This window comes from Melanerpes formicivorus, unplaced genomic scaffold (genome assembly GCF_026170545.1).
Source record: "Melanerpes formicivorus ecotype bairdi unplaced genomic scaffold, bMelFor1.0.p_v2 SCAF_1, whole genome shotgun sequence".
In the NCBI taxonomy this organism is placed as follows: Eukaryota; Metazoa; Chordata; class Aves; order Piciformes; family Picidae; genus Melanerpes; species Melanerpes formicivorus.
The window spans coordinates 21,594,693-21,621,831 of NW_027142353.1; the positions used below are offsets into that span (position 1 = coordinate 21,594,693).

General features: G+C 35.8%; 1 protein-coding gene across 1 annotated transcript in view; it reads left to right on the plus strand.

The window, feature by feature from the left end:
- MYO16 (myosin XVI) overlaps positions 1-27,139 on the plus strand; it is a 392,532-nt gene that overhangs the window by 298,111 nt on the left and 67,282 nt on the right. The window contains exons 28-30 of the mRNA XM_068170049.1: positions 9,540-9,639; positions 20,078-20,174; positions 25,350-25,596. Coding sequence (XP_068026150.1) covers positions 9,540-9,639; positions 20,078-20,174; positions 25,350-25,596 — 444 coding nt within the window. The remainder of the gene's footprint in view (positions 1-9,539; positions 9,640-20,077; positions 20,175-25,349; positions 25,597-27,139) is intronic.

Below are 27,139 nucleotides of genomic sequence, written 5' to 3' on the forward strand. Positions count from 1 at the left end.
TAAAGGAAAGATAAAGTTTCTGCTGTTTCTGAGTCTTGCTGACAGTGCACAAATGAGTATATCAAAAAATGAGGTTTAATTTTTGACTGGAGATTTCAGTGGTAGGCCAGACATCTAGCCTTATTCTCTCTTTGGAAGGAAAAAATAAAAATCAGTATTGTTTGCTGGGCATCCTTCTGAGTTTTATAATGCAACACTCATTTGCTAGAATGATTATAAATGGATGTAAATTATTGTGTCATTCTATGGAAATGAGTTGAATTATTCATGTCTGTCATAGATTCTGCAGCATGAACAAAGGGATCCTTTGAGGTGGAGCATGTAATTAAGTAATAAAATAGACGGACGCAGGGAAATAAAGGTGGAATGGTCAGTTTTAAGTCTGGCAGTCCCTAGCTTCTAAATGTGTGGTGTGCAATCTGAATAATCTTTCATTTTTTCTACTATATTTATTACGTAAAAGTTAGTGGAGCTTCTTACAGGGAGTTTATTGTTTTGTGCAATAATGTCCTGGCATTTAGGTTGTCTCAAAGAGGATCTCAAGATATTGTTGTTCCTCCAGTACTAGGGGTATGCAAGGTGTATTTATGCTCTTTTTTCTTGGTTCCTTTTTTTTTTCTTTCTTTTTTCCTTTTTTTTTTTTTTCTTTCTTTTTTTCTTTTTTTTTCCTGCTGTGTGAAATTTTACAATGTTTATTTCATTTCCAGAGTTGTGTCACCCTTGGTACCTCTGGACTGACAATTCACTAGTGTTTGACATTTCTTATCCCTCAGGGTTAACTAAACATGTATTAAATAACTAAATAACCCTGTTACTCTATGATATTCTTATCATATCAATGCATATTTTACATCTGTGAATTTTAAAAAGTTACACTGTTTCTATGTAGGGAGAAATGTTCCTACAGAATATTAAACTTCTTAGACTCCATCTAAAAACCTAGATTATAAAAATAGATAAAATTATATTTGCGTACAAATCACAATATTGGAAGTTCTGATTTGAGTTCCGTATGCCTGCAACAAGCAGCTAGTAACATTAAATTATTTCAGAATCTTGATTAACAACAATAATTACTGAGTACTTCATAATTTTCTGACATCACATAAAGACAAAGATAATGGACATAGATTTATATATGGTAGTGATAACTTCAGTTAAATGCCTACCATACCATAAGCCTATTGAAAGAAAATATTATCAGCTACTAATATCTTCACTAATCCTAATGCACTGAAACCTAAGGAAATGCCCTTTAAAATAATAGACCTCTTAATACCAACAGCCTATGTGTAAAATAGGCAATTTAAAGAAGTATGTATGTAGGACATTAGTTTATGCTAATGGCACTATGCAAGAACTTTGAGTTCTTCAATTCAGGTGCACATGAATAAATCGCTTTTACTGTATAATTATTAAAATAATTTATTTGTATTAATTGATTAATTAAATATAACTGTGTGCTTTCAGTGCCTACAAAAATATAATTAGTTGCTCCTGACTGCCTTTTTTTTTTTTTCTGCTCATAGGACTTGTATAAATGCAGTCCAGCTGCCCCACACTCAGAAGTGGCTGTTACCCTCCTTTACGTGATTCTGCAGCTGTTAAATTCTTTCCACTCAAATCAGTCATTCATGGTACCCTTTTTCTCCTTAGTCACATCTTGATATTCTTTACAACCTGGAATAACACTCCCTAAAGCTCAATATCCTAGTCAGACTGAATAATAGTAGGCAGATAATACTGGTGACATCTGAGAGCAAACACAATATGATATGGAAGTGTGCATGTAGATTCTTTTTATATATCTTAGTGGATATTTTTTTGGTTTTCTTTTGTTTGGGGTTTTTTTAGACCAAAATGGCAATAATTAACAACATCAGTTTCAGCAGAAATAATCCTGCTGTACTCCGCAGTAAATGAGAGCAGAATCTGGTCCAGTATTGATACAGTAAGCCAAAGGAACAGCCTTACCCTATATTGAAAAATGTTGCTTTTGTACAGTTTGTCTAAATATTGAAGAGTTCAGACCCAGAATGATTCCTGTTACCTAGACTCACAGGGTTCAGAGAGCACAAGGGAAGCTCCCACAGAAGAGAGCAGGAACAGACATAGTGTTCCAGGGAAACTATTTTACCTTTGTGGTTTAAGAAAGTCCTAAAAACCTTCCTGGTCCTTCTTCAACTTAGGGCCCAGAGCTGCACACAATAGTCCAGATGCAGCCTCACCAGAGCAGAGTAGAGGGTCTTCTCTCTGGTAGGAAAGGGCAAAATTTTACCTTCCTAATTATTCACTGTTTGATTTTCGGTGATTACAGACCTTTTATTTTTGCAGGAGTACTTTGAATTTTGACACCCTATTTTTGCACGGCTATCTGTGTGGAGAAGGGAAACCAACTTCATTACACACCAGGCCTTACATCACCTCTGTGTTATACAGAACCAAATTAGCAGGTTGATAAAGTTAAGTTTGTTTTACAGCCTGTATATTCTGCATACAGTAAATAGCAGTGAAGCAAGCATGAAGAGACAGTTAGCCATGGAGAAGGCCTACCTATATAGAGGCAAAAGTAAACATTTACAGAGTTAGAGGCAAGTCTTCATATAACAAGGCTGCTTGTCTGTTTGATTTTAACATATTTCTAAGTTAATGTGACATTTCTGCCAATTTCTTAAATAAATACATTTTTACATTACTTTATCAAGATAGAATAGGAATGTCAGCTTTAATAAGATGATACAAAAGTATTGTTAGGCAAATCTCTAGCAGATGTGAATTCATTTTTTGTCTGCATAGCTGGATCCACTAATCCCATGAGAAGAACTATGATTTGTATTCTATTTATTATTCTGCTGCCACAGCATCTGAGGTGAGGAAACCCCTGCTTAATTACACAAAGTATATGAGTAAATATTCTAGGATTAAGACACACACACATCTTTATTATTTCTTCTTTCCAGAAATTGAAATTCAGATGTCTAGGAAAGTTTAAGGCTGGCAAAACATAATACAAACCCATAAAATTTAGGATAGACACAAACAACAAAAACCCCACAACAACAAAAAAAAATCCTTTCAGGTCATTTGTCTATGACCCATCACAAAGTAGTATATTTGTCTGAGTAATTTATTTTACTTTTAATTCTGTCTAAATTCAAATATTCCAAAAGGCCATTTCTGATGCAAAGGTATTCTGATCCAGTGGATTTCATAGTCCTGATTTCTTTCTCAAAAGTCTGTACCAAGCTCCACATGGGGTCAGTGATTGATCCACATGCAAGTCACTGTAAAAAGGTTTTCTGGGTATTTTCAGAGTGTTTTCCACTTTCATTTTTCTCTTTTATCCCATTTACATGCCATTTATGTAACTCTTCCTTTTTCCATAGATATGATAAAACACACTATGTATGCCCCTATACCTCTTTATATAAGAATTGTACTTTTAATTGTTGAAATGGAAAATCAGAAATTTTCACCAACTGAATACTTTCTGTCCTCCAGTGTCATATATAAAAACAATGTGATAAAACTATGACACCTGATCAGTTTGCTCTAAGGTCACTTTTATCATTATCACTTTCCAGGTTTCTCTCTGTCAGCAAATGTGTGTGCCAGATTAACCTAGAGAGTATATGACTGCTTGCAGTTTTTGCAAAATTGCTGTAATTTTATTTTCTCTCTTAATACTAATTGATCCACAGGTTGAACCGTCTAATCCTGTAGTGCTTGATATCAATTAGGATATTTAAGAAAATCTGACACTGGTATGGCAGTCAGGTATTCTAAAGTTTTGGCTCAGTGCCATGTATAATTATTCATTGTTTTTAATCTATGAGGTGAATTGCACTTTATGCTTATCTCTACAGCAATCTGAATTATTTCTATCAGTCAGCCTTGATGCAAAATGTGTTTCACCTAGAGGTGAACCTTGTAGTGCTCTTATGTTCTATTTTTGTACTCCTATTAAAAGAAGCCCAAAATGCAGTCTGTTTGTCTGCTGTTATTTATAAAGGCATATTTTTCTTCTCCATATCCAAAGATTTGTTGTATCAAAAAAATTGAATATCTGCTTTGGTTATTAATATTTATGCTACATAGTTAGATGTCTATGGCACATATATGTTGTGTAGAGATTGGCAGAATCACTTTTCTTTTCTTAAAAACTATAATAATCAAGTTCCCCTTTTCTGATTATCTGGAATTGCCTATGTTTCTTGTATTTCACAAATAATTAGATTATTCCTTCAAGAAAAAAAGAATGACACAGAGAAGTGGAATGAGTATGTATCCTTTATATACACAAAACATTCATCAAAATTCTATCCTATTCTTTGGCAATAACTGCTTTTATGTAGTTTCTATTACTTGAAAAATCCCCCCCCCTCAAAAGCAAAAACAGGTTACTCTCTTCAGTAGATAGGTCTTCTAGATATTTCAGCTTTCACTTGATAGATTTTTCAAATACAAACTCTGCCTTATCTACTCTCCCTATCCCAAACAAACAAACAAAATTATTCTGGAGTTATGAGCACATAATGACAAGCTTTGCAAGCAAAGTCAAACTCTTTCATGTATTTAACAGACATAAAAATATATCAATATGTTGTCAAAGGTAAAAAAAAAAAAGAAAGAAAGTGGAGACTTAGAAAAGGGAAAAAAAAAGTCAAGACTGTACAAGCTAATTTTACTCTTTTGTGATGGTAAGTTTTGTATTTCTTCTATCAGAAATACGGGATACAACTTAATTTTTATTGCAGCCTTTCATTCACTACCTTTTGTATAGATCTTACTAAATTTTATTTTACTTTGGAAAGCAGTATGTTGTAGTAAGCAAAAGAAAGAGAAAATGAAACTGCAACATGATGAATTACACTGACTGGTCAGATTACTTTTTCTTTCATAAACTGTGTTTGGATGTTTAAAAGTTAAAGCTACATTACTTAGCACTACTATGAAGCAGTTACATGCCAGCCATACATTTTATTTTCTTTGGTATGCAAGAGGGAGAGTGGAGTAAAAGAATAGCAGCAAGCAAGCAAGTAAAATGTAGCTCTGAGGCTACAAAAACATTTATGTAGTTTGTTTAAGCTGTTGATTTGGAGCTGCTTGGTTTTGTGCCCTTTGTACTTGCTGTGTTCTTTCCATTTGTACTTTCTATCATGTTTTGATGTACTATTGAAATGGAGTGTGTGGTGTTTATTCCAGTGCTTAAAGATTTGCTGTGCATACAGAACTGGAAGTACAGCCCTACAGCCTATTTGTGCACACTCCATATAAATCAAATAGCGTACTGAGCCATAGAATATTGCGGTGGGTTACTGTGCCATAACCTGAAATGGAGAATATTCTATCTCAGGAAAAAATAGCCTGCTGAATCTTGTCAGCTGTGCACTTAGGGAAGTGAGGGAGAAAATAATCAAATAACATCCTTATTTGTGAAGACCCAAGAGAACTGAGTTACCCATATTCACAAGCTGCCTGGACATGTTTGCAGTAGTATCTAGTCCAAACAAGCTAAACATCTGCCTGATGAAGAGTATCATTCTGATGCAAAGGATGAGAGGTCAGAGCACAGCTTCTGCAACACCAGAGGGTCCTGGTCAGTGTGTACATGCTCACAGTACTAGCCCGTCTAGCCAGGTCTTCTGTTTAGGTGTGTAAAAATCACAAGTTACAATAGAAGGGATGGTAGGGCCAAAGCTAGAGAAAATTGAATATTTCTCATAGTAATTTCCTGTGGGGTGATGTTGGGGAGAGCTCCACTGATGGTAGCATTCCCTGTCTCAACTTGTAACTCGAAGAAGTCTCTCATTTTATTTCCTAATCAAGACTGTATTACTCTTGGCATGGTGGTGGATGGGTATGGTGGTGAATGGGTGTTGATTCAATTTAATCCTTTGAGTCTCCCTGGTTTGTAGTTTTATTTGGATGCCTTAGTGAATAAGTTGCTCTGGCTAGGTCCTGAAATACTGAGTTTTATCAGCTTCCTGGCTTGGCTAGGAGATTCCCTTTGTCTAGTATTAGATATCTGTGCTGAAGTTGGGAACATAGACTTTCTTTATGCTCAATGGAAAGAAATGGGGATCTTACGGTGCATAATTCATCTGATGTATTTTAAGCGTCAGCATCACAAAGAATATACGACACCTGAATAGTGTCTTCTACTGACCCTTAAGAAAGTCCAGGTAAATAACTCATCCAAGTTTAGCTGAAGTGTATTTCACCTGATTTAAGACTTTTCACGTAGCAAGGTAGCACTAAATATGCTTGCTGGATTCTTCAGGATTCTCTCTGAAGCCTTACAACTACACTCTACATTATTTACCTGGGGTAGAATCTATGACCAGCCAGTGAGAAGCAGCCTCACATTTAATTGGGTTTGTTCATTCACTTCCAAGTGAACTAAGGTCACAGCGGTAGGACAAGAACTCTCTGGTACAGAAGTTTCAAAGACTTTACCAATTACATTTTCCCAGAAGGAAGCCCTGTTGTTTGCAGGTAACTCAGGTTTATCTATACAAGTCTGTACCATAAATTCTTTATTACTATTTTCCATGACATAGCAAATTTGAAAAATAATGGAAGTATTCTTTTGCTGTTCTTGAGACCATCAAAAGTATACATCTAAGAAGACAGTAAATTATTGTCTAAGTGGTAACACAAGCTCAGTTCACAGTAGAAGGTGTCTGATACACTAAAGATAAGCCATTTTGCATTTTGATATTAATGTCCCACTTCAATTTTTATTTTTTGTTGTTTATATGTTAATTTATTGTCAGTTTTGTTTTGCTTGCTCATTAACGTAATTTGTTTACTGAGAGTAATATCAAGTTTAAAATAATAAAAAAACCCAGAGGTCCCCAAAGCCAAAGGTGTAGTGTTTGGTTATTTCTCCAAAATAAAAATAAATAAATAAATAAATAGATAAAAGTTTAAATAGTTTAATTCATATAAAATTAAGCACAAAAAAAATCAACTAAGCTTATGATTAGACCATCACCTTTGTCCAGGACAAATTTGGGCTGCCACCTAGAGATGTGTTCTCCTCCTTCCCACTTACCATTGTCCCATTTCCTAATGTTAACACTGATGTTTCTAAAACTTGGCTGAGAATTAAAGCAGGGAGTTAATTTGTCTGAAAAATAGATAGAAAATTTGTTTTGTTTTTGTTTCAGCAGCCTTATAAAAGATAAAAATAATTGGTCTGACATAGCAGATGATGACACTGGGCCTAAAAGTGCTTTTTCATCCTAAGTGCTTAGATAGCCAGTATTTTGAAAAAGATTGATAGGGGAATTAAGGAAGTTCTCTTAGTCCCTCTGTTATTTACTCTGCAGATAAGTAAATCAGTCTGACAAGTAGACCTAAAGGTGAGATTCCTCTCAACCACCCAGAACGCAAGCATCCAGGCTGGACTTCTCATGTGAGCCCATCTATGGTCAGTAAAGAAAGACACCTCCAGGGGGCAATCTCTTCTCATTTTAACAAAAAAAACCTAGAATGCATCGAACAAAGTTACTCTATGGAAATACCTGCCTTCACAGCCTGTCTTGAGAAGAAGACGACTAACTCCGTCTAGGAGTGTAATGTTTTGGTGTCTAGTATACAGAAAGGTTAGATCATCTTCCAAATTACTTGCTATGCTCACAGAGCAAGTTCATAGCAGAATTAAATTTCCCACTTTCTCTGTTGCCAAAACCCAAACCCATTACCAAAACCATTAGTCCAAGCTTTTTTTTTTTTCCTTTTCTTGTCTTTTTTCCCCTAAGACATAGCTTGCTCTAATGGATAGAAAGAAATTGTTATCTCTAATCAGACTTTAAAAATAGTGGGGTGGAATTTCAGAGACTCTTAAAGCTGAGAGAAAACTGGGTCATTTTTGTCTGGCCTCCTGTATAATAGACATTTTAAAGAATGTTTGGGTATCCTTGTTCTGAGTCATGGGATTTGCATGAATTTAAAGTAAATCTGATCTAAATTTAGAATTTAAAACTTTTAAATTTGAATTTGTCTCTGTTTCAGGGATGAAATATATTTCTTGGGGTTTCTGCTGTGAGTGAGTTTCAGACTGACCACTTCTACAGTTACTTCTTCATGAATTGTGAGTGACTGCTGAGTCATCTTTATTTCAGTCAGCAGTTGCTAAGTTTTCCAGCAGTTGCCTTTCTGACACTTCTGAGTCCCCATGATTTCTAAGAAAATTCAGTTGATACAAGCATGAAAACAAGGTGGCCCCAGCTTAAATAGCAGTCTGTAAAATTAGTATCTCCGTGACCATACAGCTAGTTGAGCTATTGGGGAAGTAGGATCCACAGTTTTCTACTGCTTATCTGGAGTGTTAGAGTAACTAAGTAGATCTCTGGTGATGTTTTGACCTCTTCCAACCAGGATTCCTCAAGACAATTTTGGGCACAATTTGATTTTTAAGACGGGTTTTAGTGACCAGTCCCAGGAGGCAACTTAGATGTGGCTACACTCTGTAGGAAGGTGATAAAGTTCAACAGAACATAACACAATAATTAATAAAGTAACAGGCTGGAGTTTTACCAGATGGTTTCTATGCCAGGGAAATAATCCCGCTCACGTTTCATTTACTAATTTAGACTTAATGATAGCGTCCTCTGTAGGACTGCTACCAGTCCAGAGAACACTTCCAGACTGCCAGAACTGAGATACTCAAGGATTTGTGCAGCTGCAAGGAACTAGAAATTAAGGTGAAATTGACCTTAGAGCAGTTCACCTGCAGATGTTACTCCAGAGTTACTATGGCTCCTGCAACCACTGATGTCCTTGGAGTTATTCCAGCCATGCAGCTTTACCTACCATGGTCTGTGTGAGTGGTCTCATGACAACACATTTTTGTGTTGCACCATAGCTATGGGCAAATTCAAGTGTTGTCGGACCAAATAAATAGAATGTCAGAAAATTTAGTTAACATACAAACTTCAGAACTTACAAAAAGCCTTTTAATATCTAGATTTTTTCTGTCTTTGAAGGCACACAATGCTGTAATCAAGTCTCTTCTCGCTCTTCTTTCCAATAGTGTGAACTGATGAAGTTCCTTAAAGTCTGTTTGCTAGAAGACATTTTGTTCAAAAAGAATAAAAAAATTATTTCAGACTGATGGAAAATATTTCTATCAGTCACTTTCTTATGAATTACTCCTTAATAGGTATGTCATACGACACATATTGAAAAAATATTTTCCTCCTTTCAGTGACCCAATTCAGTACTAATGATATCAGTTGTTGAGGTTTTGTATTATTTCTACATTGATTTTCAGTGGGGCATCTAAAGAACTGACATGAAGCAAATCTGGGTTTCAGACATCACTTGTCCCCACACTGTTATTAACTGAGGTCGTGTGTAATAATATACAAGATTTAAAGTGATTCTTCATCTTTTCTTCATCCTTAGCAGAATCCTATGCTTGCACTTTGGATATCAAAGATTTGAGAGTCAGAGGGAAGGTGACAGTTTCTGCAAAGGTGTCAACGGGGCTAACATTCAAGTAACTCTACTTCTGCTGATTTTTCTAGGTATAAAGATTTGGCTGGTACAGCAGCAGGAGAGAAGAAGCTGTCTGCCAAGGAGAGGTGTTGTCTTGTTCTTCAGCAGTGTAAATTACAAGGCTGGCAGGTTTGTGATCTACAAAGCAATTAAAATATCATTCTTTAAACAAGATAGCTGAGTCATTTCCATTGTGGCAAGCCAGCAGATCCTTTGCAGCAGTACATTCTTTTGACATTTAATATATGCTGTGGGATAGAATCAAACTGATTTTCTGAGTTTTCTAGCACATGAGTAACTGTGATTCATTGTGTCAAAAATTCAGTGGCTTCTTGTGGGAAGGACAAGATTGTGCACTGTAAATTTGAATCAAGGTTTTTAATGGTATCTGCTTTTAAAGGTATACAATTTAGTGGTTTAATGGCTTCTGAATTAGAAAAAATCCCTGTACCTTTTATTTATGTAAAATCATGTAATAAATGCTATACTGTTATAGTAGGGGAGACCCAAAATAACTCCTTAAGACTTCTCATCTAGTCAATGCCTTTGTAAGCACCAGCATGCTGATCCAGAGATAAGCAAAAGCAGCTAGGGTTGCTGCACCTCAAGGAAATTTTTTTTAAAAATTAAAGCCAAACACTTACAAGAAGTTCTCAACTTCCAATCCCATCTGCTTACATTATTTATATCCTAGTTAATCCTCACCAGCATGAGGATTGCAAGGTAGATGTCTCAACTTGTCCAAAGTACTCAGTGATCTCCTTTGAGTAGCTTTGTGACTGAGCAGGCTTGATTTCTTCAGCGTATGCAATTTCAATAGAAAATGTTGTTTCCTTGCACACTGTATACACTATTATACAGAAAGGAAGTTTTCTGTGACTTAACGTATAGAGCATTCTCCCAGGAGCTTCAGATTCAGGTCTTTTTTCCAGCCTATTCTGTGAGAGAGCATGCATACCAGTTTAAGGGACAAGTATGAAGTTTAGGGACTGCAGAGTAGGTAGGGCATTGCTATAGGATTCTTTGGGCATATTAGTTTAAAAGACAGGGTTAACACAGGTCTTCTAAATCAACCTTATCTAGTGGAGGACGTCCCTGCTCACTGTAGGGGGGTTGGACTAGATGGCTTTTGGAGGCTGCTTCCAACCCAAACCATTCTATGATTCTGTGTGTGACCTCTAAGCATTAAGGTGCCCAGAAATAATCTCTGCAGCAGTCCATGAAGGACAAGGACTATGCTGGATTTTGTGCTATGGGTGTTTTTTGGTGGCCTAGATTCCTTAGTTACAACAGAAAAAAGGTAGACCCCCAGTAGGTTTGGAGAACACATATGTGATCGCCTACACTTGAACACATAAGATCATTTTCCTTTGGTTGAAATACTGTTTAAGGTCCCTTTTAATCACTCAAATAAATAGTGGGAACATACAGCCCACTCCTTCAGTAGCAAAGAGCAAAAGGATGGACCCTGAAAAAGATAACAATATTAAAATGGGCTTATTTTCCCTACTAAGGTTTAAGTCAACTTTGGGGCTATGCTGCATCCTTGCCACAAGCTTTGCTATAAAAAATAGTCATGAGTATGTAGAAGTTATGCCTTTGCTCACAATACCTGGAGCTGAGTACACCACTTCAGAACTTAAGTAGCAGAACAAGCTTGACATTGGGCAAAAGCTGTGTGAAAGTAATTGCATATTGTGTTCTAGTTATGAAAAGCAAAATGCATATGGAGCCTGTAACAGCATTACAGCACAAAAAAACCACAACTGGCTATCAGTCAAAGCTTTCAACTCAATACAAACAATTCTGTAATGACTGGCTTTTTGAAAACAACCCTGAAACCTTGGAATATAAAAATGTAAAAATGAAATTGCCAAACAGAATCCTTCCATAATTCACGGAACTGAAACTTATGATCTCAAACGTGTTTTACATGTTTTGACTCCAGAATCTCATTAATATCATGATAAATCAGGTGTGCAAAACTATAGCAGTAATTAAGGAATCATCCTTCAGACTAGAAAGGAACAAAACTCTTAAGAGATGCTGGCTAGTTAAATGGAATAGGAGAGTTTGGGAGCGAGAGTTACACTGTTTTCCCTCAGTGACCAAGAGGTACATGGCAACAGATGACGCTGAAAGGAACAAGGTCTGAAAAAATGAGTGAGTTTCTCTTTGCACCCTCTTTCAAGTCAGAAAAAGCTATGACAAACAGATAGAAAGATGATAACCACAGACGAAAGACCTAGGAGAAAATTTACTCTAAGTGCAGACAATTTCTTACAGACAAATTCCCAGTGAATACAAGCTTGACACCAACACATTTTGTATAGGTGATATAAGACCATACATATACCCAGCTATTATCAGTAGTGACTAATGTCTGTGTCACATGATATTCTTCTTTCAATTATCTTTTGATTCATTTGACTAATCATGAAAGTTGAACTTTAAATAACAATCTAAATGAGGAAGCTTATACAATCTGCAGTTGTCATGAGTGCCCTCCTCTTTGCTTTTTCAGCAGATGACAGAAGAAAAAATAAAAGGAAGGAAAAAGAAACAAAATAAAATGGAGAAGGAGGGGGGAGAAAAAGAAGGAAAAATGGATTTAGGAACCCAGGATGATGTCAGCTAGCAAAGTCAGAGGAAAGGAGTCATCTGTAGTGCATCACAAAAAAATACCCAAGAAGTAGGGGGTTACACATATAACCAGTTTATTCAGTTCCCAGCAGTAACTACTTTAAATGAGTCATTGCTGCAAAGAAAAATCTATTTGATGCAGAGGTTCATGAATAAGTCAAAAAATGTCTTCCTCAACATTGTTACCTGCACTTCCCTGAAGAGCTATTACAGATTTGGGTAGATAAATTGACCAAAATAATAGCTAAAATATCTTCATCAAAGATGATGAAGTGTAGGAGCAAGAAATACATATCTGAAATCAACCTCCTGCTTATGTTATCATCAGAGAATGAGGTTGCCAATAAACTCCCCAGCAGAGGGGGGGTGGTGGTGGAAGAAAGATCTGTACTTTATAGCTGCGTTAAAATGGCTGATACTTTATTTAACTTCCTTCTGATGTACCTCACCATCCCATTTTGTGAAAAATGATATTAACTTGGGGGCACAAATGTAAAACTGTGTTCTGTAGTGAGATCCCAAAAATGGGTACAGAAAATGGTTTCACTGTATTTATTTATTATCTTTCACATGTGTGTGTGCGTGTGTGTGTGTGTTCGTAGAGTGTTTTATTAACTTAAGAAAACAACAGACAACAGAGCCTACTCTCTGAACAAGTTCTTTTTACTCTTGTAAATACTGCAGTCTGCTTAAAATGGAGGACAAGTGCAGAACATCCAATGCCAGAATCCATTTTTGGCTTATTTTCTACTGTTTGGTAGAGCATAAGAGCAAACACTATCATCTAGGCAATGGCTGGTGCTTGATTCAGCAGCTTCTGTGTTAGAAGAAAGTATTCACTAGGGAAGTGTTAATAGGTTTATGAAATGTTGCTATTACTTGGGTAAGCTGATCTAAGTAAACTAGGAAAATAAAATAGCTGCTTTGTTGAAGATGGCAAACCATGCCATTTCAGTCATGCTCTTAGCTTAACTACTGAAATTGTAAAAGTGCAGAACTACTAATGAGAGACCGTTTCTGTATCCTGACTGTGCACAGCTTAAATATATACTTGATCGTGACAAGCTTAGCTACTTGCTGTAACTTTTAAGCACACCTGAGAAACTCAGACTTCTAAATCAAAACAAACCACTCCCACTCCAGAGAGAGTGAAAATAATAGACTTGTTTAACCCCTGAAGAAGTCAGAGTTTTGCTATTAATATTAGAAGGAGCAAGATGATATGTAGCAACTTTAGAGTTAATAGTGTTAAGATGGGTGGGAACACTGGCTGCTCCATGTAAAGCAGAAGAATCTCCTGCCCTTCAGAACATCTGAGCCCTTACATTAGGAACCCCACGTTTTCATTGCTGTGTTCATTTGTTGTCATGCAGTGATGTATTAGCTAAGCAAAGCCTATGATCCCAATAGCATGACTAGCTTGCAAACTTGATCATGCTTTGGGAGAAGTACAGGGCACAAACAGTCCTTGGCTTTTTTTAGCTGACATAAGGAAACTTTCATTTGTTTGGATTATCATTCCTCACACTGTTAAGCTTGCAAATATAAATTCAATAAAGGAGAGTTAGCTCACAGCTTACTGAGCTTCTCATCAAAACTTGGAGCTTTACATTTTGTTTAGCTAAGGTCAGTGGTCTGCAATTAACCCTTCTGAGTTACTTCAGATGGAGCTTGCTGAAATGCAAACAACTTTTATTATACCAGAAGTAAAATAAACCGTCAATTTAACTTGCTTTTGCTATATGGTGCAGCTGTTAAATACAAGCACTGCAAGGGCCAGACTTCACTGAAAGTGAACCTTTCACTCTGCTTAGAAATCCTTGTCTGGTTAGAAGGTAAAAATCCTTTAAAATGTCTAATAAAAGAATTGTCTCAGTTTACCTTTCCTGTCTTTACCCTGATTCTTTTAATCCACAATGATTCCTTCTTTTCAGTAGCCTTGCATTCTGAAGACAGGAGATCACTCATTTTGGAAAGATTATGATGAGTCATAAGTTTGAATCATATAATCCGAAGACTCATCAGGTATGAAATAAGTATAAAGGTATGAAATAAGACTGACAGGAAAGTCAGTCAGAATGTTTCTATGAAGCTCCAAATCATCATCAGTAGTTGCGTGAGATGGATATTGTGTTAGTGCCAGCTCACATTTTTACAGCTACAGACACTGCTAAAGTTGCTTCAGGAGCCTTCAGAATTTCTGGAAAAATTATTCTTGCCAGTTTGGAGTTTGTTATTAAGCTTCCACTCACAAAGAATGTTAAAGCAGAGAATAAGCCCTCAATAAAGAGAAATCCCAGGAGTCTATTTGGAGATTTTAAATTCTTCTAGCACTTCTAGAACTGCCGAAGGAAAATCTAGTTTGATCCACAGTTCTTGCCAGTCACAGAGACAGCCATATTTCATTACTCATCTACAAGTGTTTAATTTATGGGGTTTGAAACAGCTGTCTTTAAGCTTTTTTTGTTTGTTTGTTTGTTTTATTCTATTTCAATATATTAACATAGAACATTAATATATCAGGCTCATTTTGGGGGAAAGTACATGTATGATTCAGTAGAAGAGAATAGGATGTAAGTGGCTTATGATTAAATCGGAGAAATGAGCAGAAGTATCTGATACCTTTTGCATTCAGAGCTCTTAATTATGGATTTCATCTTTCTCTCTTTTCCCCCTCCTTCTGTATCCCCTGTATCTCTCTTAACACTTTTCTCTTGTTTTATTCTCATTTTTTCTTTTCTAGTTACTTTGCTTCATATTTGATCCCAGTGTTTATCCCTTGTTTGTTTGGATTTACTTTTCCAGTCTCCACTTTGTTTGCTCTTATATTCCTGTACCTGTTGCCTGTATTTCTCAGTTCATACAGAGATATTTTCATATTGTTTCTTTTCTATTTCTAGAATTTTGAAAGACTAAATGATAAGCCCAGTCAATATAGAGATCTCATGAGATAAAACTAGGCTAGAGTTTTCTCCACTGAGTATTTCTTATATGTACCTTGTATTTCCTGGTCCCTTCCTTTCTTGTAAGGCAGTCTTTTTTGTTGGCTCACAATTGCAAAGAGCTGTGAAGTTTGTATGGTATTGGAAAAGGAACAACCATTTATCTGCCCTTTCCCACAGAACTGAATGACAGCTTTTCTCCCTAAAGTCCAACTCCAAATAAGTGCTTACAGAAATGTTTAAAGTCACTTGCATGAATACTTGACTGCTCACATGCTTTATATTAAGGCCATCTATAATCTATGCTGACTGTAGGTTCCCTCAGTATGTACTACAGTGCAGGGTCACTAGTTCACCAGAGACAAAGGAAGACTTAACATATGTGAAGGAAAACTAACAAATAAAGCAGAGAGAGTGTAAACCTTTATCAGTCCTTGTAAAAGATCAGTACCTGTAAATGTGTTTGTCATTATTATATTTTTGCAGACATGTACACTGCAAAATGACACATTTTACAATAGCTTTAAGATTTTTTTCTACATTTCATTAATGCACTGTGAAAATGTATGTCATTGTGTAAAATATCATTAGATTATAGTTCTCTGTCTTTTGTAGGTAGCTATTTTGAAAGTACTGCCAGAAACACACAGCACTCCCACAAATTGCCATTTTTAAACTAAAGAACAGCTTTACAGATTCCCTTGACACCTATTAAGTATGAGCTAATACTGCCTCCATGCCACCTACACACCATCTCAGCATCTATTCCATAGTTTTGAATGTCTGTACTTCTACATCCTACACCTTTTCTGTAAAATCAAATAAAAAAAAAATTAAAAGAAAAAAAAAAAAAAAGAGAGAAAGAACAGCCTCCTGCCATCCTTTCTTCTTCCACTCAGGGAAAAAAAAAAAAGAGAGAGAGACTTCTAGCAGTAATTGAAGCTTTGGTAGTCATCAATGACAATTTTACTTAATCTTTTAAAAATGTGTCATTTTGAAAAATAACATTTAAAACCCTAATGCTTTTCTAATTAAAATAACTATGACTGTAATTCACAGATGGTTTACTTTTACAGAAGTCTGAATGACATTAAAATGTGAGACTCAGATGGGAGCACTTTGTAGTCCAGAAAGTATTGAAATGTGAGTGCTTTAGTGGAAGAACATTTTAACCTTTTTTGCCTCTAGGCAAGCAGGAGGTGTTTTGTAATTAGAGGAAAGACCAGAATGAAGATAGGTGGCAGCCTCAAAACCTGTTTTGATATCTGGCATTTGAAATCCCAACATTTTTCAGCATCACTGCTTTAACTGAACACCAGAACTGTGCAGAGGGCAGCAAGACTTGTTCTCAGTCAGCTTTAGAGTATTGCATTTAGTTCAAAGACTGAACAACACGGGTCTTCATCTATACTAAGATAATCAAATGTGTTACAGCAATTTCTTCTATACATGTTCTGCTCTCAACAGACCTGACATGTGATGTCAAATCTATAAATACTTTTATCCAAATGTAGACATGAATTTGCATTGACATTTGGTATATCTTCATCCACTTAAAAATTGTAGCAGGCTTCTACTAATGAAGTTCATAGCATAAGTGATGCCACAATAACTCAATCTATATTGTTCCTAGGGTGTAGGATGGGAGAAAAGAACATTAAATGCTTTGCATGTCCCCTGTCTAGCTTTGTAACTCTACAGTGCCAGACACTGGGGACTAAAGTGACCATAATTAGTAGCTAAGAATTGTCTTGACTGTGATTTTGTGTCTGCACACTGCCAAATAAATGGCAAATCCATGTTTAGTAAAGTTACACATGTGAAATATTGCCTAAATGTGACTATATCAGACTAATGAAGAATAAGGTGGTTAATTTTGCCATGGGTATTGCTAGCAATTAGGGGGGAAAGGGGAAGCAGGGCAAGTTTAAGGTTTCAGAATGTAACTTTTCATCCCCTTTTTTGCTGTCAAAACATCAAAATATTGCCCTAGTAGAAAGCAGTGTTTTAGAGAATCTCAGGGAGGGAGTAAGGGTAGAAACAGGGATTTTGAGGAATGGAGGGAAAGAGGCAGAAATGAGGAAAAGGTGAATGATTTGTCTGTCATAGGCCCAAGACAGAATGGGGAGAAAAAGGACCCCAATGTGATGCAGGGCATTTGTGGGAAAGGAGTATAAAATGAAACTATAATCACAGTAGGGGAATATAAGTTTATTAAGCATTTGTGTCTAATCTTTGGTTGTCTGAGCTGCTCAGATATAAATGGTAATTATAATAACAACATGATAATTTAATTGCAGTTAATCATATGAATAATAATTCAGTTTTTCCTATAGAAGAATTCAGGAGTTAAGGTGATATGAGCAAGAAGATGGGGGTTTCATAGGAAAAGAAAGTAATAAGGAAAGTTCAGTCTGTGTTATGGCAAGATGGATGGAATAAGTACTTGTTTCCTGAGGAGTTATTACAGAATTTGCAAGGTTTAGTGACAGAGTAGGTGGGGTGGGAGGAGTCAAGGTGGAGGTCTCGTGTACTGGATGAAAGTATTAAAATGGAATACTTGTTGGGAAGAGAGGACCAAAAATATGTAATTTGCTGTGTAAACATGAACATTTTGCTTGTTCATGATACAGGATTAGATGTCTGAAAGAGAAGCACATTTAAATTCAAGAGGAAAGTAGGTGACATGTTTTTTCTTAGAACATTTTTATGAAATAAGGAGGAAACAAAGTGAGGAAAAAAGGGAAGACTCCTAAGGAAATTTGACAAGCTCTGGGAAACAGTTTCCAGAACAGATGATTGGTGAAGAAGGAAGTCAGAATACTAAGATAACCAGGCAAACATAGGATTTTGGTAGCTGTAAGTAAAAGTGAAAATTACGTTGGAAGTCACCAGTTATGAAAATGAGGATGAGAGTGCATCCCTAAAAGTAGAGATCTCAATGAGATCTCAGTAAGATTGCCTCAGATGAGTATCAAGTTAAAAATTAGAAGACATTACTCAAGGTAATCTATTAAGTAAATATAAAGACCAGGGTAGCTACCATTGTGTAAGCAGGATCTAAGAGAAGGTAATATTGTTCTGGAATAATAACTCCAATTTCTAAGCAGGAAGATTATTCCAAAATAGGTAGTCTGAATACAAGAGCTACTCTTGTGCTAATATTTCTGTAGCTGCACAATTTTCTTAACTATCTGTTCCAGGCATTTTCCATCATGCAACAAGAGCCTATTCCTTATTTATGAGCTTCTACAATTGAAAGACAAGAAAAACATGGGTTTTATCACCTGCCTTCACACACTTTGCAATAATGCTAAAAGGCCTATTTTATTGGGAAAAGAGATACTAACAGAAAAGAATTTTTACAAGCATTCTTATTTTGCCATTTGAGTGCATCTGATTTTAACTAAAAGACTAGCAGTTGCACCATCATTGTCTGTCAATTCAACCTTCAGAATCGGAGGCTTTTAAAGGCATTTAATTTCTCTTTAGAAGAGAGCCAAGGGAAGCAAATGGACAAAAGTGTGCCCCAGTCATTTCTGAATTTTCTTAATGGAGTTTAGACGTGGTATGTATGTCCTGGCTTTTATTACTGTTCATCACTAAATGGTGTACATCTGACACCCATGTTTGGATTTAAAACACCTGAAAAGATGGGCAAATGTCCCTGCTGATACTTGTCTCCCAGATATATACTGGGATCTGGGAGATATATACAACAGTGTATGTATATATAGATATATACAGATACATACAACAGAATATACAAGGGTAGAGTACGTTGGTACAAGAAGAGAACAAGATTATGAGCTGCAGACAAACAAGAGCTGGAATGAATTTCTTCAGTTTCAGCCAGATTTGTAATAATTAATCAGTATGACTCTTAGCCATACAAAATTAATGTCTAGGCAGAAGCTATAATCTACACTGGATAGCACATGATACTGATACAATTTCAAAGAAGAAAAGTTTCTTCTACAGAATTCCTGAGAATAAAATGATAGGAAAAGCCTTTTTTTTTTTTTTTTTTTCTTTTAGTTAGTTACTCTTTTCAGAGTAACTAGGTTGTGTGTGGTTTGGGCTGATGGCTGATTTTTTTTAAGGCTGTTAGAAAGGAATGCGTTTGAAGATTATACAGAAAAGAATTTCTAAGGATTGTTCCAGCATGTTCAGAAGGTATCAAAAGGAATAGGTTTTCTTTTGGTCTAACAAGCTACATTTTTCCTGTAAAGGAGGAAGACATTTAATGATTGCTGTTAAGATCTTCATGAACTAGATGAATGAAACCAAATAACTAGTTGGCACCAGAACAAGTTTATACACGCAGTCAATACTTAGGAGATTATTTTTCACAAACAAATCCCCTCTGCCTCTGACTTCTTACCCTTGATTCTAAAAGGAGAACTGCAGCAAAGCTTCAGGAGACATGTCTGGGAACTAGGATTCATAATTTTACTGATTGGGAATTATTCCCACTAGTGACAGTGAGTCTCCCCCATCCTCCAACTTGAGCTAAATTTCACCTGTTCCACAGATGGCAGCTATTTGTTATCATTTTCTGCTCCACATGGGTTTATGGCTTGTCACTCTCCTCTTTGCCCTCATCCACCTGTTTTATGAAAGCTAAACCTTGTTTTCTCTTCCACTCTATACCACATAAGCATGATTCAGAATGCTTTTTTTTCTAACCCATATTAAACCTGAAGATTGTCCTATTTGTTCTGAATGTTTTGGAACTGAAAGGGGCCTGTGTACCTGACAGCTTGCGAGTCATTTTCTAATACATCTTTTGTTCAGCCAAGTGATATTACCTCTCAGCACAAGTAGTGGCATTGTACTGTTCTTAAATTGTAGATCTCATCTCAGCTATTAGCTGGATTGTGTATGTACTGTTGTGATGTACCTGTCATTGTTTTGGCCATTTTTTATTATGTTCACCTTTTCTCTTGGTGGTGAAAGTTTCCATGCTGTTTGTATTCTAGATAGGAGTCCGAAAAGTGTTTCTTAAGTACTGGCAAGCTGACCATCTCAACGATTTGTGCCTTCAGCTTCAGAAGAAAATTATAACCTGCCAAAAAGGTAACAATTACAGAACAAGTATTCCTGAGCTGTCACTTTGTAAACTGAGCAGATTATTGCATAAGAAAATAATTTCTGTTCCTTGAATAGTTTCTGTATTTTATACATTTCCAATTGAGACATATTTCTAACTAACTATCTAGACAGCTTTATTGAGATTATATTAACGTTGGTGTTGCTTGTGCTTTCTATCTGTCAAACATGCTTTTATGGCAAGCTGTTGATTGTAATTAAAACTTACAGGATCTTCGATATTTCCTTTTCAAAGTATGTTCACTGATTTTTCAAGACATAAGTATCACCTTTAACTTCTTGTTGTAAATCATGTAGTGTAACAGTGATACAAAACCACATTGTGTTCAAGTATATTCACAATGAGCAGAAAGCTAATAAGTTAGCAAGTTTAATTGGGTTTATTTTTCCTCTTTTCTTACAGCTTTCATATTTGACTCCTAGGTTTTTATGCTTAGGCATATCTGTTCCACTTTTATGCCTCCATTTTTACTAAGGTCACACTGACATTTTTTGGCACATTTTTAAAAGAAGATATTATCCTCTGCCTCTTGATTTCCTGTTGCTTCTGTTCTGTTTCCTATGAAAATCTCAAATAATGGCTGAAAATGTGAATATTGCTTTGTTTCCTTCACATAATGCATTATTTATCTAATTGGCTGAAGTCTGTGACAATTCCCTTTATCATCTTTTTAAAGGAAATTAAAAACACAAAGACATATCACTGTTTTCTTTTTAAACAGGTACACAATATTGCAGACAATGTATAAACCCTTTTCATTTTAGCTGTCTGTTCTTCACTGTGAGCGTATAGTGAAAAAGATGAAACTAAGAGAAAACTTGAAGGAAGTGAAGTCAAAATAATGGCAGTTTAGGAATTAATGTGGACAGTGACAGTTAACGCAGCCCACAGCTGGACGTATAGCTTGGGCCTGTTTTTTTTATACCAGTCCCCCTGTTGTGTCATGCTGCTTATGGTGACTTACCAAAGAAAGGTAGTATTTACCTTTCAGATTCTGACTTCCAAACAGAGTGCTTTAACATAACCCTACACCAAAATGTAAAATACCCTCAGATATGTCTGTGTTTTGCTGAGTCAAGAGAACAGCCAAACCTTGCTGCCTGAAGAATGAGGATAGTAGGTCTTATGGAATCCTTGCAAAAATCTGGTTTTTTTTCTCTTGAAAAACTGTGTGTTCAAATATTACTTTTTTTCAAAGCTATGGCTCATCTACGTGGTGTTTATGGTCTAGGAAACGTGAGAGAATTGAGAAACTTGCATGAGTTAGGGATAGCTAGACATCAATTTCATGGTATTATTTTATGAAATAAGCTGCCCTTTATGAACAGGTACGATTGTAAGCTTGCAGAATTAGCATGCTAAAGATTTCTGGCAGGTTGGGAATAGGGTAGGGTACCTGTGTGTTGTTCTTTTATAATCCTAACATTTGTATCAATAGACTTTTGCACTAGCATGGTGATGCTTAATGAGTAATGTACCAGATTTGCTACATACCCACATTTTTCTCCCCTCACCCTTTGCATCCAGAGAACTGTAGAAGCTAAATTTCTCATGATAGCATATTGACTAGTAGCCAAATTAGTTCGTAATTTCCCTATCAGGGTTGAAATGTAATATAATATACACACATAAGGACTTAACTCAAAGGGAAAAACAGATCTTGCCCCAAATTATTATCAATTGTTTTTACCTCAGTTTTTCTAGCAGCCTCTTCTGCATTCACATAAATATGGGGAGAAATAAAACAAAACAAACCACCTAAGTTAATTTACACAGTGAAAGAAATGGGCCAAACTTATTCCAAAGGATGTGTAGAAACACTTTTTATTTAAAAATAGATCTGTGAGTTTAGATATTTGGTCATACTTTTTTTTCCACAGATCTGGGAACTTTTGAGCTCACCCAATTCCTGAGAAATTCGGTTTTGTCTGTAGGAAAGTCTATCACAATTACTTCCAGCAGAGTTCATGAAGACTAGGAGTTAACTTTAATACATTGTATACACAATAGTAAATACATTTCTCATGTAAGACAGATCCACAGTCTATTTGAATATTGATTATTCTGATCCTTATCCTTAGATGAACTGTAAAGAAATAGATATTTTTTTTTTTCATTATGGGTTCTAACCTCAACTATTTTAATTTGCTTGAGAATTATTTTAGGTCAACATAAATGAGTTCAGAAGCTCAGAAGAAAATCTTAGTATCCATGCAGTGGTAGAAGAAACCAAGCAGTAAAAGTCTATGAGATGACAATTTCATTTCACAGCATTTTTTGAGACCATGACTTTTCTTTTTTTGTTCTGTGTTGTACTGAAAACAAAATATTTGAAATGTTCTCGCAGAGAAGGAAATGTGGTGAAATGTCCATCTTCTAATGAAGACCTGAGGTACTCATTTCATGAAAATGTGTGCAAAAAAAGGAGGGGTGTCCGTTTGCCAACCCTTCCTGACCAAAATTTGTTGAATGTTTCTTCAAAGCATCTCAACTTTGATGAAAATCCATAGTTCAGAGTAGCTGTACAGTCTTGTGGTGGGTTTGGAAGGGTAAGGCCAAGAAGCCTCCTCCCTTCCCCCTTGTAAGGAAAAAGGGAAAAAAAAATTGAAGGGAAAGGAAAAAAAACTCACAAGCTGAATTAGCAAAGCAGTGGAGCTATATTTACAAAGCAATGTAGGGAATGCAGGGGAATATTTACAAATTTACAATATCTACAATATATACAAAGATATACAACAGAGCAACACAGAAATGAGAGTAAGCCCCCTCAGCAGAGAGGGGGGTTCCCCACCTCCGCTCTCCCCTCTCTCCCCCCCTTTTCCCCAGAATGGGATAGAAAGAGAAAGAAAAGAGAGGGAAAAAAAAGTTAGAAGCAGTTCGTGTTAATTGGAAGGGAGTTAATACAGGCCTTATCAAGTTTGTCAGTTTGAAGGCCGGAGCCTTGGCAGAAAGCCCAGCACAGAGAGCTGCAGCACGAAGAAGAGGCGGAAGCAAGACTGAAGATAAAATGCCGGAGTGCCCAGGATATCTTTCCTGCACTCCCAGTTCAGAAGGTGCTTCCTCCCACTCTTCCAATGAAATTAGTTTAGACTATTCCTTCCGTTTACCAACTTCCGTCCACCATATCCCCTTTCTTAAGGGGGCAACATCAACCGGCCACAAGTCTCTAAATGCTAGTGGATATAATTGTCATCCTGGCAGGCTACTTTGCATTGTTCATGCCTATTAACAGTCCTATGAGAGGACTGACCTCTGTATTTCCTTTTCTTAACTAGCCTTAAGTGGTCTAAACAAGCATTTCTGTTGCCAAGATAAAAGTATGCAGGTACACACATACACTTGTAAAAATGTTACTTTAAAATAAAGGCTTTTTTTCCAAATTCATCTGGGATTTTATGCGTAAGCATTTGTCAAATATCCTATTTGCTCTGCAGCAGATAAGTTTAAAGAAAATACTAGAAGCAAAGGAACAATTTTTGACTAAGCGTTGTGAGCACTGAACTCTGGTAATGTTCTATGTTTGTATTCATTACCTTTGCAACATCAGTATTACTGATTCAGATACAGTTTCCAAAACCAGTAAAATTTGGAGAGGAGCAGTGTTAGTATGCTTATATTTTGTCAGCTGGGCACTGACCATCTCTAAAATAAAAATCTTACTTTTGCTATCCAAACAAGAACATAGAAGGTGATAGAAAATACCTTATATTGCTGTCTTAGCTGTTTATTTTGTTGAATAACTTTTTGCATTCAGAGAGGACTAAATATATTTATCTTTTAATATTTCCCTTTATATGAATACAGCTTGACTCTGTCATTTAAGGTTGTTCTCCAGTGTTCCTAAGAAATTTAATTACATTGTTAAGAAGGCTTTTACAATTTAATATTAACATTTTCAGTATTTTCCTCCAAACTTAAACAAACATCTTAAACAGGGTATTGCCTGCAGACTTCATTTATGAAAAACTTTTATTTGAGCAGAGTGAGAGTAACCATAATAAGCATTCATGAAGTTTGACCTATTTTTTATATATGCAAGTTGATGTACTGAAAATCAACAATATTTCAGGCAATGGCTATATAATTCTAAAACAGGTTCTTCCCTGTGAGGTATGCAGCAGTGATTCTAGATCTGGAAAGATTCAGGATTTTGTGGAACTCAAAAAAAAACCAACACACAAATAAAGCACCTTTAGTTAGCATATTTCCTTCCTCTAAGCCAAAGCAATTGCCTATAGAACACTAATACCACCTGTTGTATGTGGAGTGGTTAAATTGATGCTGCTTCATTGTGGCCACGGATCTCTCTATGCCTTTTGTTTCTGATCATTTGGATACTTTGAAAATTCAGGGGAATAAGTAGTATTTAGGTTGGGTAGAATTTGTTGTCATGAAAGTACATACTTAGGGAAAGTAGTGCAGAAATCTGTTATAGGAGACAAACCAAAATCTTCTCCCAACATAAGTCTTACAAAGAGTGTGAAAAATAAGCCTGATAGATACATGAAGCTGATGCAATGCAGGTGAAAATTTCAAACTGAAAAATGCAGACATGATGTGACAGATGCATGTAAGAATTTTGCATTAAATTAATATAATTGTGTTTGCTGAGAGGAAATTAGTAAGGAAAAGAAAAAGATCTTCAAGTCCCAATGAAAAATCTTGGGGTTTTGGCGGAGTTTTTTTTAGGTACTCTGAAATATTTAAAGCACTTTTACAAGGTAACCAAAAGCAAGTGACCACTTAATTCCTACTGCATTCGAAGCAAAAATATTTTATTCAGGATTTTATTATGAAACAAATTACCTTTGGACCTTTGCAATATAAATGTATGCTTTCATAGTCTGTAGCATGTATTGACGTTTTCGGTTGCAATAGTGAATGTAGACATTTTAAGTTGTGATATCTCTAATTAATTAATTAATTTACTATCAATACTTCATTTTAAACAATGGCAGTAGAAAATACAAGGAGTTCCAATATAGTATGTCACTCATATGTCATCATATTTCTTTCTTTGTGTGTGTGTAAGACATTGATTGAACTTGATTTACTCAGCAGAACACACAGTAACATTAATTTATTCACCAGTATCTTAACTGGCTTTCATTGGTCCATATTTTCTCCTTCCTTTATGATAGTCATAAGAGGATTTCTAGCTCGCCAGCGCTTACTACAGAAGATGAACATCAAACAGCAAGAGGTCACCTCAATCAACAACTTCTTGCAGAGTGCTGAGGACATGGGATTGAAAACATATGATGCCTTGGTCATTCAAAATGCTTCTGACATTGCCCGGGAAAATGACCGTCTCCGCAATGAGATGAATGCTTCTTACCACAGAGAAAAGGTAGAGGCTAGAAACAGACCAGAAGATGGCCACCAAAGGTAAGATTAGAAAAAAAATCTGCTGTGATGGTTAATGCATTTCTTCTATTTTACTGATTTCCTTCTCTGCTTAGAAAGTAATAGAAATGACTGAGGAATTGCAAGAAGATTCCCAAATATGCACACAGTCCAATCAATGTTAGACCCTTTTTTTAACCCCTTGTAGCAGGTAATTAAGTCTAGAAATTTAAGGACACCCCTAATATCCTGTTCAGGGGACAGTGAGCTTTATAGGAACTTATTCAGGTCTCTGAGGCATTTGTTTTTTGCAGAAACGTTTTTTATTTTACAATAAACACATTAGAGATGAACTTTCATCAAACCACAGAAACAACGGAAGAGTCCCTCTAACTTAAAATTCCAGCACTGGGAAGTTGCTACGGTAATGAAAAACAGCTAGGAAGATGTTAAAATGCAATGAAGTCCAGACCAAGAAATCCTGATTGTGAGGATTCTTTTCTCATATTTAAAAACAGGCAAATGGTTTTTGACTCCCACCAGAGTTTGTAGGAGTACCTATTTTACAAATCCATCAAATGCTGAAGAGCCTTTTTCTAGGAACTGAGTCCCTGATCTCTTCTCTCAGACAGTTGAATGGGCAAAGGTAGCATTAGCAGTTAATAGATTTGTATCTATAGTAGGAATGTGTCTTTACTCTACTGGACATATAGATGTTTATTTTTTACACAGAAACTTAATTTTCAGCCAGAACAACTCTGTTTGCTTTCATTGCTTTTGTCAGTGACTTTTATTAAAGCGAAAACAGCAGTGCATCTGCTTAATTAGCTTCAAATATCCTAGTGATTACATATTGGAGGAAATGCCTTTGTAGGAAAGACTGTAATTAAACATTACAGTGAAAACAAATTATCCACTGAGCACCATGCTTTCATCTTTAGCTATTTCATTTACTGCATGGGCAGCTGGCTATATCCTGTGCATGAATTCCAGCTCTGCTGGTGATTTGCCATGCTGAAATACAATTTAAAAAAAAAGCAAATTCTCAGGGATTTGTTTCTAAAATGATGGCATAGACATCTTCTATCTACTACATTGCCACTCTAAAGGTTTTCAATTTTTGGAGGAATAAAATGTTAGAATAATTTTTGTTAGTTTGTTTTTTTTTTTTTCCTTGGGACCAGCTGATAGACATTTCACAATATATATTGAAATAGAAAAAAAAAGGGCACACACACAGAAAATTGGAGTAAGTAAAACTCTGAAATGGCAATGGAAATAACAATGTCATAATTAATATTGTTACAATTATAACTAATAATTAAGATTTTAACAGGAAGATATACAGATATCTGAGTGAAATTTTTCAAGCAGCCAATGTAGCTGGTTAAAAAGGTCATCTAATATTTTAAAGATTTGCATTATCTAAATAGAATTTATCGTTGTCTTTTTAGAAACTAATGATAAAGGCTCAGAATTTGCTGCCTCAGTAACTTTCTATTAAAATGGATTTCCCAGAAATTATCATTCAGATTGAAAACCCAGCATTTGATTGTGTGTAACAATCAAAGTGTGAACAATTCAT